At 41.6% G+C, this 15,520-nt stretch overlaps 1 protein-coding gene across 1 annotated transcript; it reads left to right on the forward strand.

The window, feature by feature from the left end:
• Positions 1 to 206: 206 nt before the first annotated feature.
• uap1 (UDP-N-acetylglucosamine pyrophosphorylase 1) lies at positions 207 to 13,858 on the forward strand. The gene is made up of 11 exons (XM_037674825.1): positions 207 to 283; positions 975 to 1,287; positions 3,081 to 3,285; positions 4,216 to 4,391; positions 4,481 to 4,653; positions 9,502 to 9,695; positions 9,827 to 9,967; positions 11,077 to 11,265; positions 12,295 to 12,336; positions 13,155 to 13,221; positions 13,291 to 13,858. The coding sequence occupies exons 2-11, from the start codon at positions 1,002 to 1,004 to the stop codon at positions 13,381 to 13,383; spliced, it is 1,566 nt and encodes a 521-aa protein (XP_037530753.1). The 5' UTR covers positions 207 to 283; positions 975 to 1,001; the 3' UTR covers positions 13,384 to 13,858.
• Positions 13,859 to 15,520: the final 1,662 nt, after the last annotated feature.

A 15,520-nucleotide genomic window follows, 5' to 3' on the forward strand; every position in this document is an offset into this window, starting at 1 on the left:
AGTCTTATTCTAAATACAACACTCCTTTCCTGGTAAATGTATTTTTACATGACTGCTTCACAATCATTTTCTAGGAAAAGCGATTCCACACTTTTAACTAGGAGTGGTAGATTTACGAGGAGTGCTTGAAGGTACCACGGCGCGCGCAGCGGCTGTTGCCACGTCAAATATGACGCAGCAGGAGGCGTGGTCCGGTGGGAGGAGTCGTAACTAAAGCATTCTGAGTGAATGTAGGAACAGATAATATTCATGGTCGAGACGGTAAGACGGAGACCTGTCGAAGGTGAGTTAATATTTGTTTAATTTTATCTCTAATATTTTCTCCGCGGCCTCAGTGTCCTTCAGACTTGGTGAGTTAACAGTGAATGTCTTTGCTCGCTTCGTTATTGTCGCCGTGTGTGTCTGATACTCTCGTATCGCTTCTTCTGGAGACAACTGATGAAAGCAAACATAAGATGATAAATAAAATTGACTTGTTTAACAAGCTTGTCTTCATGGAACCATTTTTTGCAAGTGGTTTGATTTTTAAAAAATCTAACACAACTTGATATATTCTGTAGGACGTGTCCTCTAAGAAACCTAAGTTTAAAAGTATAATTATTGAAATAACTTATTGTTGTAATTGAGCTGATAATCAGCATGTGACTGTGTAATGAGAGGATTTCCTGGTCCAACAAGCTGCTTATTGTGGGTGTGGGTTCAAGAGAAAAGAAATATGAACTTTACTTTAACTTTTCTTTAATAGCTTCCATTTCAAATGCCTTTTGGATGAGTTGTTATTAATACCCAGGAGATAAGAAATGTAGGGTTAGGTCTTTTTTTTTAAATATTAACTTAGAACTTACCCCTTTTAATTTAAAAGTTCTCATTTTACTATGTTTAGGTTCTTTAATATAAGCATAGTTTATATTTAAAGCACTAGGATTTCTTCCTTACTGGATGTCATTGTAACCATTTTTTTATTTTTAACTCAGCAGAGTCGGTGACAAACGCAGCTAATCATGGACCCAGACACCAGTGGACTCACACAGAGGTTGGCCGAGGCGGGCCAGTCTCACCTCCTGCAGTTCTGGGCCCAGCTGGGCCCCAAAGAACAGCGGCGTTTGATCCAAGACCTGCAGGAGATGGACTTTCAGGAGATCAACGGGTTCTTCAAAAAGGCCATGGAGACATCCAGCAGCAACAGCAAACATGAGAAGATGGACACCCGCATGGAGCCCGTGCCCCGTGACGTGCTTGGAAGTGTGACGAGAGACAGGGACAATCTGAAAACCTGGGAGGCTGCAGGTGAGCTGAGTCAGATGTCCCACATTCAGTTCGTGTCTGTGCTGAACTTTGACCCGAGGTGTAAGGAAGCAGGAGCGTATATTTAAATTAGTATATGGTTTTATTGCAGTCGCTTTCAGAAAGCAGGAGGCAGTGGATTGACATGACTAACTGTCCAGATTTTAAATGCAGTTGTAAGTGGGAAGAGTTGCTAGAGTCAGACTGGAAAGATTAGAAGGGTTAAAGCAACATCACGTGGTGTCGCATATATTTCAAGTTATGCTCACAACTCGTAGGGCGGCACAGTTAGTGGAGCTGATGCCTCTCAGCCAAAAGTTCGGCTGATCAAATCCCAACTGGTGGCTTTTCTGGGTGGAGTTTGCATGTTCTCTCCGTGCATGTGTGGGTGTTCTCCAGGTACTCCGGTTTCCTCACACAGATCAAAGTATGCATGTTAGACTGATTGGTAACTCCAAATTGTTTCTAGGTGTGAGTGAGAGAGTGAATAGTTGTTTGTCTCTGTGTGTCCCTGTGATGGACTGGAGACCTGTCCAGGGTGTCCCCTGCCTCTCATACAGTGACTGCTGGATATGGACACCAGTGACCCCCGTGACCCGAAAAGGAAGAAGTGGGTAAAGATGATGGATGGATGGTAGCTCAGATGCAGTGATATTAACATGGATCAGTGGGTCATCTTTTATTTATTTTTTATGGGTGTGGGGGAGTGGTGGCGCCAAGGCTAAAGAAGGTCGGTCTATGATCAGGTCACCGGTTCGACTCCCCGGACCAACATCAAAATGTTGGTGGAAAAGGTGAAACACCCACACCTGTCTCCACCCTCATTTGCCCCACTCTGGGCCTTTGAGCAAGGCTCTTCTGCTCCACACAGAGGCTGGTGGTAGCTCGGTGGTCTGTGGTTGCGTCAGGAAGAGCATCCATCATAAAAACAATTGCCAAATCTTCGTGCGAGTTAGTTTGCTGTGGCGACCCCTGAAGAAGGGAGCAGCTGAAACAAGAAGAAAAATCGTTTGTATGTTCTGACTTTCAGATTATTAAGAATGCTTTTCCTTCTAAATGTTTGTCAAAGTTCTCGTCGGTGAGCATGAACATTATGCAGTGTCTGTGTGTGGTTGTATAAACTCACAGCTCAGTTCTGGTCTTTTTCTCTTGCGCATATTTGAAATGGGAGCGAGCGAGGGGGGTCTTTTGTTGTTCATTTTTTATTTTGCGCAATCCCCTTCCATCTGTGGAAATCTGGCCATCCAGTGCGTCATTTGGTTCCAGGTTTTTCCCTAATGAGAGAAAAACACATGGGTTTGATTTTTGGTTGATGTAGTTTTGACCGTCAGTGGTGAAGTCATTGTTTTCTGTCATGACTACGTCTGTGTGCAGGGTGTGGTGTGTGTGTGTTGTGGTGTGTGTAGCAATGAGCAATGCAGTCAAAGTCTATCTGACCCACCCAGCACATGTTTATAAAACGTCTTTTGGCAACTGTAGGTAGAAATATTGTTGCATATCTTGTCACGTAGTCTGGTCAATATAAGATATACTGGAAATAAAGACTCAATAAACTGTTTCAAAGTCGTAGTGTCGTATCTCAAAGGTTCATTTAGAACGGCCACAAAATGTTGGTTGATAGGAAAATGAATGCCATCTGCTTTATTATTATTAATAATAATAATCCATGATTTCCTCACAAAGACGGCTAGAGTTCATTAAAGGTGTCCAGATATTTAAATGTCTTTCACTAATTGAAATACACTATGATGCTTATGATCCATATAAGACTGAAACTGTTTGCGCTGCTTCTCCAGGTCTTGACTGCATTTCTCAGAATAAAGTGGCAGCCTTACTTCTGGCGGGGGGCCAGGGAACCAGGCTGGGAGTCCCGTACCCAAAAGGCATGTACGACGTCAGGCTGCCGTCCCACAAAACTCTCTTTCAGATCCAGGCTGAGCGCATCTTGAAGCTGCAGCAGCTGGCCGAGCAGAAGAATAAAATCCAGTGCTGTATTCCCTGGTGAGACATTGGCTTTAAGACTGAGACTGTTGTGTAGCTGAGTCCAGGGTCTGATCTGAGAAATGGAGCAAAGCTGCCAAATACAGCCCGTCTTGTTAGAAACGGATGACCTGAATGTGTCATCGTGGGTCAGGTTACAGTGAACATCAAAATGACTTTAATCGAGGGAGGGAGGGAGCTCCTTTTGCACCAAGCATGCTTCATTTCTTCACATTAATTATGTGCTGCTGTTTTCCTGCTTTCTTTTATTTTTCTTTTATGCAAATCAAATTACTTCTGCATACTTAACCATTCATAAATGAAGACGTTCAGCTCATTCATTAGATGGACTTTTTGTTTTTGTAACTTTTTATTTCTCAAAATATTTAACTTTATGAACAAATATAAATATTAAGATCTCACATTCCTTCAAATACTCTTTAAAATTTGCTTCGGCATACTGGATCTATTTTTGTCTTCTTGTGCTAATTTTAGTTTAATTTTAGCCTTTTCTTTTAGATTTTATCAACAGACCTGTTGGTTTGCTTTTGGCTAGCCTTTTGTTATTTTTAGCTTTTAGCTAGCCTTTTACTTAATTTTAACTTAGCTTTTAGTTAACAACCTGCTGCTTTTTGGTTGCTGTTTTCTACTCTTAGCTTCTAGTTACTGTTTGGTTATGTTAAGCTTTTAGCTAACGTTTAGATACTTTTAGGTTTTGGTCTGCCTTTTGCTGCCTCCAGCTTTTAGCTAGCATTTTGCTACATTTTGCTTATGGCCCCTTTTAGCTTCTTTTATTTTGTAACGACTCACTTTCAGCTTGCTCAGCAAAGTCATTCAACACTCAGCATTCAAGATGCAGTTTTTATAAGTTTTAACGTTTTCTGCCTCGTACTAATAATAATAATAATTTTTTTTAAATATTCCCTAAGTCTGTTTGTTGGTTGCCTTCAGGTACATCATGACCAGCGGCAGGACGATGGAATCCACTAAGGATTTCTTCTCTCAGCACAACTACTTTGGTTTGGAGAAGAACAACGTGATCTTCTTCCAGCAGGGCATGCTGCCAGCGATGGACTACAATGGCAAGATCATCTTAGAGGGCAAAGGGACGCTCTCCATGGCTCCTGGTAGGCCCACAGCAGCAGTAATGGATTCAAGAGCTTCACTTGGCTTTTCAAACATCATTTCAGACACAAGGGCCTGCTTTTTGTTCCAGATGGTAATGGGGGTCTGTACAGATCTCTTGGGAACCAGGGCATCCTGGATGACATGGAACGAAGAGGCATCCAGCTCATTCATGTTTACTGTGTTGACAACATCCTGGTGAAAGTGGCTGATCCAACGTTCATGGGGTTTTGTGTGCAGAAAGGAGCAGACTGTGGAGCTAAGGTTGGTCACACATCCTGCTTTTTACTTTTGTTTCTTTCTTTTTCCCTGTTCCTGGTTTTTACAGATCAGGAAGGACGTACAATTGCCAAATATTGTATGCAGTTTGCTTGCTGGGGTGCTCACAGAAGAAGGAGCAGCCTAAAGGAAGTTTATTGCCATCCATCCATCCATCCATCCATCCATCCATCATCTTTACTCGCTTCGTCCTTTTTTGGGTCATTGGGGTTACTGGTGCCCATGTCCAGCAGTCACTGTGCGAGAGGCGGGATACACCAGGTGTTCAGTCCGTCACAGGGCCACATGGAAACCACAGACCAAGAACATCATGTTAGACTGATTGGTAACTCTAAATTGTCTCTAGGTGTGAGTGAGAGAGTGAATGGTTGGTTGTCTCTGTGTCCCTGTGTCCCTTTTACACAGTGACTGCTGGATATGGACACCAGTGACCCCCATGACCCGAAAAGGACGAAGCGAGTAAAGATAATGGATGGATGTAGATGGCTTTTTAAACCGTATCAATTTGGGTAAATGGTTTTTCTAACCTGACTGATGAGCTAATGGCTAGTCTGAGCGGTGCTAAAACCAAAGCAGGTCGCTGCATCTTAAATCATCTCCACCTCTGCAGTGGTTCATATTATACTTGTGCCTTTCTGGCAGTGTTATGTACAACTAACAGGAACGCAAAAGATTTATAAAATAGCATCCACATGAACTGTTGGTTGTTCTTTTTAATGACGGAAGAGGTTTTAAGAACACACAAATTGCGTTGGGAGTACTTGTACTCAGATTAGACATTACTGATTATACTTATCACTTCCAAAGTGGATTGTTGCATCTTCAAATAAAGCCAATATTTAACATTTGGTGGTGAATGCCCTCATGCTGTTCCTACAGTGCTACAGTTTCTGCTCTTTACTCTTATTAATCATTGATTTTATTTTTTTTTGTAAATGGCCATAAAATGTTAGAGATTGTGTTTTAGAATGATGGCAGTCCACTTTAAGTTTTAGAATGATGGCAGTCCACTTTAAATTAAATTGTGTTCAAACCGTTGGCTCATGAGTCCAAACAGACTTATTTTTTCTAAATCCAGGTTATTCAAAAAGCTTTCTACAACCGCTGAGATGGTATAGGCTCCATATTAGATCTATAGTTCATTGAGGATTAAGGCTGCCTAAAGTGTTTTTTTTTTTTTTTCATATTTATTTTGTTCTAACAAAGCATCACATGCTACATTATAAAGAAAATTTATACAGTTTAAAGTTGCAGCTCTGTCATAAAGTTTTACAGAACACTCAAAATCTCATGGAGCCAGAGTGAACCTTCTATCAGACCAGAGTATCTGTAATTATGTACAGATGATAATAAACCTCTCTGATTATTATTATCTCAAAGATAATAAAAACATAACATTCAATTCAATTTATTTATAAAGCACCAAGTCACAACAGAAGTCGTCTAAGGGCACTGAACAGAAACCTTCAGATATAAAAATAACATGTTAACATTATTTATCTGAGGAGCAGACTGCTTTGAGTTTAACTCCATCTTTGCTGGAAAGATAACTGGTTGAACGGGACAAAAATAAACAACACTTTTCATCTCAGCTCAGTTTCATCCGTCAGTCTTGTTTTTCCAGGCGGTGCTGAGAACGTCACGTCTGACGGTGAATGTGGTGTTGGATTAAAGGTGTGGTGAGTTTTAACTGTCGGGGCCTTGACAGCTGCTCACCACACTGAGGCGCTGTTGACCTTTTTGTTTTCCACTCAAGTTCTCCAGTAATAAATTTGTTGCATCTTTTCAGATATTGTTCATCCATCCATCATCTTTACCCACTTCTTCCTTTCTGGGTTGCAGGGGTCACTGGTGCCCATGTCCAGCAGTCACTATTTGAGAAGAGGGGACACCCTGCACAGGTCTCCAGTCCATCACAGGGACACATAGAGACAAACAACCATTCACTCTCTCACTCACATCTAGGGACAATTTAGAGTTACCAATCAGTCTAACATGCATGTTTTTAGTCTGTGAGAGGAAACTGGAGTACCTGGAGAAAACCCACACATGCACGGAGAGAACATGCAAACTCCACCCAGAAGTCTGTTTTCCATCAGATACTGTGGTCAAATAGGATGTCGGTACAGATCAGACTTTAGCTTTTGAAGATATATATATATATTTTTAAGTGTTAAAGGGTTGAGATTGTTGTTAGAGCCATAAAGGTGTATTAAAATTAATGTGTTCATAGCAAATATTTTGTTTATTTCACACTTATTAGGTATGTTTTGCATTTATATTGCAAAATATAAAGGAACGTTTAACAAATGAACATTTAATGAACTCTTCTGATCACAAGTTGGTTTAAAACCATATATTGTTTGTTTGTTTGTTTGTTTTGTATTTATGGAGGATGATGCAGCAGATAAAAAAGGGATCCATATAAATGTTTTATAATTTGTGGGTCAAAATGGAAATATTCTTTATGCACTTGAGCATAAAAACATTAAAATGTCTTTCTAACAACAGAAAATCTAGTGTTGGATTTAAGAGGCGTTTGGTTAAAAAAAATACAATTGGCATATTTCCACTTAGTTTTAAAAGACAGCCATCAAAGTTTAGTTGAGATCAATGGTCATAAGACACCAGCTCGGTTTAAAAGGCCACACTCTTCCTACATCTGACTGTTTTTGATAATCATACCTAAGTGATAAGTGAAGAAAACTTGACACAGGATCTCGAAGTATAATTCAGAAGAAGTAGGAAAACGTATGAACTTGACTTTTTCTTATCTTGAACAGAATTGTAGAAAGTGAGCAGTCGGATCAAATGTTTTGCCTTTTGGACACGGATCTTAAAGTAAAACACACATGGAAGTTTCCTTTGACCGATGCTGATTAAGACCTGCGTTTACATTTAATTTGATTCTTGTTGGAGGCGCAGTTTGTAGAGCTGACGCCTCTCGGCAAGGTTTTCGGGTTGAATCCCGGCTGGGGGCCTTTCTGGGTGGAGTTTGCATGTTCTCTCCGTGCATGCGTCTCCAGGTACTCCAGTTTCCTCCAACAGCCCAAAAACATGTTGGTCTGATTGGTAACTCTGAATTGTCTCTAGGTGTGAGTGAGAGAGTGAATGGTTGTTTGTCTCGTTTGTCTCTGTATGTCTCTGTGATGGACTGGAGACCTGTCCAGGGTGTCCCCCGCCTCTCACACAGTGACTGCTGGATATGGGCACCAGTGACCCCTGGGACCTGGAAAGCAAGAAGCAGGTAAAGATGATGGATGGATTGTTTCTTGTTGGTGCTGTGGCGGCGTGGTAAAGCGGTGTCTAGATCTGTTGCAGCAAGAGGCCAACACGTTTGCCTCATGTCTGGGCCTTTCTGTATCAAATGTAGTCATATTTTGGTGTATTTAGTACTTTGTAGTGTCATGCTGTCAACTAAAAGAAGTTTACATGGCAGTGCGCACACTACCACTGCATATGAAAAGTTTGTGTACATGACAAACTACAGACTATTATTATTATTATTATTATTATTATCATCTATTTGGCAATCGGATGCCTCCCCCTCAGCAATAACATTAGATAGCTGTGTTTGAGACACTGAAGCACACAGTGTTGTGAGCACTGTGATGAAGAATGAAGTATGGAAGATTCACTGCAACTACTATCACAATGTTCAACAATGATGTTGCCGTCGTTTTGTTTTTCTTGCATTGTGCAGTCATGCAGACAGGAAGCTAAACTTATCCTCTAGAGGATAAATATTAGTCTGACATTTCCTGGTGACTTCATGAACATTGGTTGGATGCAAACAACAGACATCCTGCATTAAGAGAGAAAGAATTAGTTAATAAATGTGGTGGAGTTGAGATTGAAAGATCAGTTCAGTTTATTTCTATAGCTCCAAGTCACAACAGAGGTCATCTCAGGTCACTGAACAGAAACATTCATATACATGAAAAACAAGTTAACATCTGAGGAGCAGACTGCTTTGAGTTTAACTCCATCACAGAACTCTTATATTGAGCAAGCATGAAGGTGACTGTGGAAAGGAAAAACTCCCTCACGAGGAAGAAACCTTTAGCAGAACCAGACTCAGGACAAGTGGTCATCTGCTTCTACCAGCTGGGTTTGAGAGGAACAGGAAGGAGGAACAGATACACAATGGCAGGTCAAGAATCACATTAAGATATAAATATTATCAAATGAAAATTATTCAGTTTTAACAATTCATTTTCAGAAATTAGGTCAATTTGTCCTCCAGTAGTCTAAGCCTATAATGGCATAACAAGCCAACCCTAACTATAGGATTTATCAAAAAGGAGAGTCTTAATCCCAGTCTTAAAACTGAACAATGTGTCGGCCTCATGGACAGAAACTGGAAGTTGGTTCCATTCTGCTTTTGGAAACTCTAGGAACCTCAAGTAAGCCTGCAGTTTGAGAGTGAAGTGCTTTGTCGGGAAAATATGGAACAATAAGATCTTGAATATAAGATGGAGCTAGGTTGTTGAGAGCTTTGTAGGTTTGAAGTAAGATTTTGAATTCAATTCTGGATTTAACAGGGAGCTGGTGGAAAGAAGCTAAAACTGGAGAGATAGGATCTCTCCCACTAACTCCAGTTAAGACTCTGGCAGCAGCATTTTGGATCAACTGAAGACTTTTTAAAGTGTTTGGGCACCCAGATAATGAACCTTTGCAGTAACGATGATCTGATCAAAGCAGTCCCCACCCTCCCCATTGTAATATCACTAAGAGCCACTGTTTTACATTTGATGTGGCTTTATGTGACTGTAGTGCAAATGCTATGAGAAGGTTTGGTTGTGTATAAAGTTGCCTGTTTTTTGTTTCCAGGTGGTGGAGAAAACTAACCCAACCGAGGCAGTTGGTGTGGTTTGTAAGGTGGACGGGCGTTATCAGGTGGTGGAGTACAGTGAGATCACCTTGGGGACTGCCGAGAAGCGCAGCGCAGATGGCCGCCTAATGTTTAACGCTGGAAACGTGGCCAACCACTTCTTCAGCTTCTCTTTCCTCAGAGATGTTGTGCAGTAAGGCGTGAAGCTTTCTTACACGTTTGCTCCACACCATCAAATAGTTTATACATTTGTTTCTATTGCTCTTTTCCATCACCAAGAACAGTATCTTAATTCAGGATCTTTGTTCTGCTGTCACACGTCAGGAAATACGAGCCACAGCTGGAGCACCACATAGCCCAGAAGAAGATCCCATATGTGGACACTCGAGGTCGGCTGATCACACCAGAGAAACCAAATGGGATTAAAATGGAAAAGTTTGTCTTCGACATCTTCCAGTTTGCCAAGTGAGTTACAGTTGTCCAGAAGTCACTGAATGTTTTCACTGTTTGTTGGTGTCAAACTAAAACGCCCCACAAAGACCCATTTATACTTTGAGACGAGTGGATGACATTTAGTCTTTTACCCGAGGGTTTCACTGGTCCTTGATCTGCTCCAACATACAAAAACTAACCCTCATTTTCCAGCCAGTGTGTCCCTCAACTTCAACTGGTCTTTTTCGCCAAGGTCTGGTCCAGCAGGTCCCACCTGCCAAACTCCAAAGGAGGGTGGAGGTTTTTGAGCCGTCTTCTCACGCCTCCACCTCTAGTGTCACATGGCACCAGCCCTGAAACACACATTTGCTAATGAAAATTTACATTTAGTTAAAGGCATTTCTGTAATGATGGACTGAAGATGGATTAGTTGTGCCTGGTGTGGCAGACTGACGGTTTTAGCAGAATTCAGATGGGTCGACTTCCTTTGCTGCCACATTAATAAAAACTTCAGCTGTGTTCCTGTTTCCTGTCGGAACAGTTCAGCTGCGCACCTACATCTGAAAGACGAAGGAGACTGTTCGGAGCAGTGGTTCCCTGCTCTGGTCCTCGGTATGTTTTAGTTGTTTTCTGCTCCAACACACCTGATTCAGTGATTTAATTACCTTGAGCTCCGCAGAAGCCTGTTCATCACCCATTCATTCAAATCAGGTGTGGTAAAGCAGGGGGACAACTGTTTGAAAAGGAGCAGGTGTGAGGTGTACTACTCCCCAAGGTGCCCTAGATGGGAGTCCTCTGCTCCACACAGAGGGCTGTGGTAGCTCGGTGGTCTGTGGTTGTGTCAAGGGCATCCAGCTTAAAAACAATTCCCAAGTCTTCATATGAGTTAGTTCATTGTGGCGACCCCTGAAGAAGGGAGCAGCCGAAATAAAAAATAAATATCTAATTAATAATTTGTTTGACTTAACTGTGTTGGCCAACTTCAGTTGCTTTAATGTGCAAAAAATAAATAAAATAAAACCAACAATGACTTAACTACCCCTAAACAAGGGCCAACAAGGGAACCAGGTTTTAGTATTTTTATACTTTTCTAGTCTTCATCGCAGTGTGTGACATGATGGGCTGCTGTGTGCTTCCAACAGGACCTTTGTTGTGTTCGAGGTCCTGCGGGAGGATGAGTTCTCCCCGCTGAAAAATGCAGACACTCAGAATGGAAAAGACACGCCCACTACAGCCAGACACGCCCTCATGTCCCTCCATCACCGCTGGGTACTCAACGCCGGAGGCCACTTCATTGACGAGAACGGCAGACGTGTTCCTGCCATACCCAGGTGATTATAAAGAATGACAAAAACAGGATGTTCACGGTGGTGCTCTGCACGATTCACTTTGTGGTGTTCTGTTTACAGTAGTCCCTCGTTTAATGCTGGTGTTAGGTTCCAGACACCCCCTCCACTGCAATAAGTGAAAATCTGCCAAGTAGCAACGTTATATTTATTTTAGTATTTGTATATATTTTAAGACTTTAGAAACCCTTCCCACATTCTTGCAGCGTTCTAAACTCTTAAACCTACTCATTTTAACAGCATACTTTTCCATGTAGCTACTAAATTTTACTTACCAGCGCGTCCGCTCGGATATACTTGTGGGCCGGTTGAACGAGATGAAAAAGGTCCCGGTGGGGGGGACCTTGTGTGGCCGGCGTGGGATCAGTGGTCTGATTGAGTGGTCAGAAAGATGAAAAAAGTCCCTGTGAGCTCCGGATGGCGCGCCGTACCTTCGGCGGCACGCGTCCCGCTTGGAAGTCCTTGTGGGCTGGCTACCAGCTCTCAAGATTCACCAATGGGTCTGGAGGTCCAGTTCTGCTCTGGTCCATTTCATTGGGTTCCGTGCGGCTCTCTACACCTGCTGGGCACCAAGTCACTGTAATAAGCGCCAAACTTTTTACACTCAGATCAAAACTTTCCCTTTAGTATTTCAGCAGAAAGAAATGGAGATTCTGGGCGGGGCCCTGTTGGCTTCTGGGGAATGTAGTTATGTGCAGGAATACATTGAAGGCTTACTGAGAGAAAACTACAAAATGGTGCCACCTGACCCAAGTATTTTATTTTTTCCTCAACTTTTTACTGTATCACGCGAGTAATATTAAAGTTGACAATCGTGTGTCCTGTACCATTTTTTTCCCTCATGTTCAGTCTTACTTTGAAAAACCACGACAGAGCGAGTCCACAAAAGTCGAACCGCAAAGTAACAAGGGACTACTGTATTTTATTTAAGGCGCTCTGTGTTTTGGGCGTCATGTTTACCTTCGTTCTCTCACTCTCACACTTGCACCTGTGTTTCCTGAACAATGTTTCCAGAGCCGAAGCAGCAGGCAGCGTCACAGACGATGGCGACAGGAAGTAATTACCCTCCTACTGTACTGAGCGCATGGTGATGGGGTGTTGGCTCTTTCTAAACCCTCCTCCTCGGATATTTTAACGCTCTGACGTTCATTCTGATCCTTGGCACCCTTTATTTCCACCGAGCAAAAGAAACAAATGGCAACCTTTTTCCTTTTTTCTTTATAATCCAATGGAAATAAAGACAGTTGGTGGCAAGGATCTTAAGTTGACTGATTTGAATAACAGAACATTTATTCTTTATGATGCATGCGTACAGGATGTGCTCATGCATACAACATACTGGATAAATGGAAACCAGTCGTATTTTCTACAATATCTCAAAAAACTTGTTGATTTTTGTTCAATATTCTGCAATAAGTTCAAATCTTCCTGCCTGTTAAGACTGAGAGATCCGAGCATGTGCTTTTCTGATGTTAGATGTTCTTGGAGCTCTTTACAGGAGTGCTTCTTTCTCAGTCTTAACATCTGAAACTCAGATGTGGCTTCTGTGATTATTGCCTAAAATGAAGATCTAGAAAAGGTAATGAGTGATGGCAGTGTTGTGAAACTCCCCAGTTTGTTCAAAGCACTAGGTGGAGACGCAGGCACATTACCAACCATCCGTTTTCTTCAAGGATGTAGATTAACGGGGCTGAGGATTAATGGTTGTAATGGCTCTCTGATGATTGTCCTTTTATTTCCAATGACGAGGCTTAGTAAGAGAACAGCTGCTTTCAGGATTTACTGGTGCTTTTCTCTGCTACCGTCCTTCTGCCTTTTTGTATGAGACCGTCCCTCATTCTGGGTTTTCTTTAAATGTGTCTTCTCCAACGCAGTCTAAAGGATGGAACAGACCTGCCGATCAAATGTGAGATCTCCCCGCTGGTGTCGTACGGAGGAGAGGTGAGGTCTGAGGAGTTGAGATGTTCAGCCGAGCCGTTCGTGTCCTGATGGTCTTCCTTCTCCTTCAAGGGTCTTGAACGGTTGGTGAATGGTTGCGAGTTTCGTCCTGCCCTGATGATCGACGAGCGCGGAGTCCATGAGCTGGTGAAGAACGGAGTTTAATCCTTCAGAGACCGAGATGAAGAACAACCCAAAGACATATTCACTTGTTTGTTTTTTTCTCTCTCAATGTTTGTGGGGAGAAACTGGAATGTCTGAAGTTCATGTCCCAGATGAAGTTTACAATTCAGCGTGAAGATTCCTGTAGTTTGCATGTTCTAATTTGTTTTGAAGAGCACTTGATTGCATTGTTGTGTAAAATCATTATGATGCACTGTGAGTGTGTCCATTTTGTTTATGGCACTTAATTTTATTATTTTGGATAATATATATTTTTGTCTACTTGTTGATTTTTATACAAAGACTGAGTTAAGTGATCAGGAAGATTTTTCTTTGGGCTCTGGGGGGTATTTATAACGGTTGCTTTGTTTTGTTTTTTTGTTATCAATCGCTGAAGATTGGGCAGGTTTTTTTCTGCTGGAAGATAAACCGGTACAGTACTGTCATGTACTATTAACTTTATTAAATAATTGTATATGGGAGGAAAAAATCCACTGAATGTTTATTTGTTGCTTAAGAGTCATTTCTGTATAAAACGCAGTGTTTCACAAAGCTAAAGCTGCAGGATCTAGTTTTTACTTTTTAAACTTTGCATCATAAATTAAGAGTTTCTAGCACAATTTATTTAATTATGGTCAAAACAACAACAAATAGATGCTCATTTTATAAAGACAACTTTTTTAATGATCAGTAAGTTAACAAGGTTTGAGTCGGGTCCAATGGACGGATTCTTCTTTGTTGAAACGGTTCATCGTTTCGTGAAGGTTCTGCTTATAAGATGAGTTTACTGCAGCTCCTCAGACTGAAGAAGAGTTTTGGATAAAAGACGAAACATTTGAACAAAGAAGAATCTGTCCAGAGGACCTGACTCCATCTAGTTGGATTCATCTACCTGGATTATTGAGCATGCATCAGGACACTACTAGAAAGGTTTTTCTTAAGGCTTTGGGGGTGTTCATACTCTCCAGATCATCGTCCATCCATATCCTGCATATAAACAAAGGTATCTGCACTAAACTTGAGTCAAATCTTTGAGACATCCTCCTAACTTCAACTGAATTTAGTTCAAACCTCGTTTGTTTAAGAGTCTTAAGATCCAATCAGTCGCTCCTACTGTGGTTTCCAAACATTTCACCTGAGCCACGAAGTCCCAGAGACTTGTGGCCTCGGCTTATTGCAGGTAAAGCTATAAATATAGCTATGAAGGCATTCACTATTGTTTCTGGCTTTGTCAACCATGATCTATCATTTTAATCTCTCTCAGGTGAAGCTAAATATTTTACCAGCAATGATTTTAAAGGTTTCTGTTGATTTTCTCCGCAATGTTTCTCAACTTTTAGAAACCACATCCTCAGAGTACAGAGGCGTTCATTTTTAAACTTAAAATAAGAATATAACTTGTATAAGTTAACTATAAGTGGGGCATGCAATATTATTCAGCCCCCTTGCGTTAATACTTTGTAGCGTCACCTTTTGCTGCAGTTCCAGCTGCAAGTCTCTTGGGGTATGTCTCTATCAGTTTTGCACATGGAGAGACTGAAATTCTTGCCCATTCTTCCTGCAAAACAGCTCGAGCTCAGTGAGGTTGGATGGAGAGCGTTTGTGAACAGCAGTCTTCAGCTCTTTCCACAGATTCTCTGTTGGATTCAGGTCTGGACTTAGACTTGGCCATTCCAACACCTGGATACGTTTATTTATGAACCATTCCATTGTAGATTTGGCTTTATGTTTTGATCATTGTCTTGTTGGAAGATAAATCTCCGTCCCAGTCTCACGTCTCTTGCAGACTCAAACAGGTTTTCTTCCAGAATGGTCCTGTATTTGGCCCCATCCATCTTCCCATCAATTCTGACCATCTTCACTGTCCCTGCTGACGAAAAGCAGGCCCAAACCATGATGCTGCCACCACCATGTTTGACAGTGGGGTTGGTGTGTTGAGGGTGATGAGCTGTGTTGCTTTTACTCCAAACATATCATTTTGCATTGTGGCCAAACAGTTGGATTTTGGTTTCATGTGACCAGAGCACCTTCTTCCACATGTTTGGTGTGTCTCCCATGTGCTTGTGACAAACTTTAAACAACACTTTTTATGGATATCTTTGAGAAATGTCTTTCTTCTTGCCACTCTTCCATAAAGGCC

The sequence above is a fragment of the Nematolebias whitei genome, chromosome 3, assembly GCF_014905685.2.
Source record: "Nematolebias whitei isolate Nwh7 chromosome 3, NemWhi1, whole genome shotgun sequence".
NCBI classification, from domain to species: domain Eukaryota; kingdom Metazoa; phylum Chordata; class Actinopteri; order Cyprinodontiformes; family Rivulidae; genus Nematolebias; species Nematolebias whitei.

Excerpts from the sequence above, each read along its gene's own strand:
- uap1 (XM_037674825.1), top strand. The coding sequence starts at position 1,002 with ATGGACCCAGACACCAGTGGACTCACACAGAGGTTGGCCGAGGCGGGC. Across the intron at positions 3,286-4,215 it reads ATCCAGTGCTGTATTCCCTG|GTACATCATGACCAGCGGCA; the intron begins GTGAGACATTGG and ends GGTTGCCTTCAG. Across the intron at positions 4,392-4,480 it reads GACGCTCTCCATGGCTCCTG|ATGGTAATGGGGGTCTGTAC; the intron begins GTAGGCCCACAG and ends TTTTTGTTCCAG.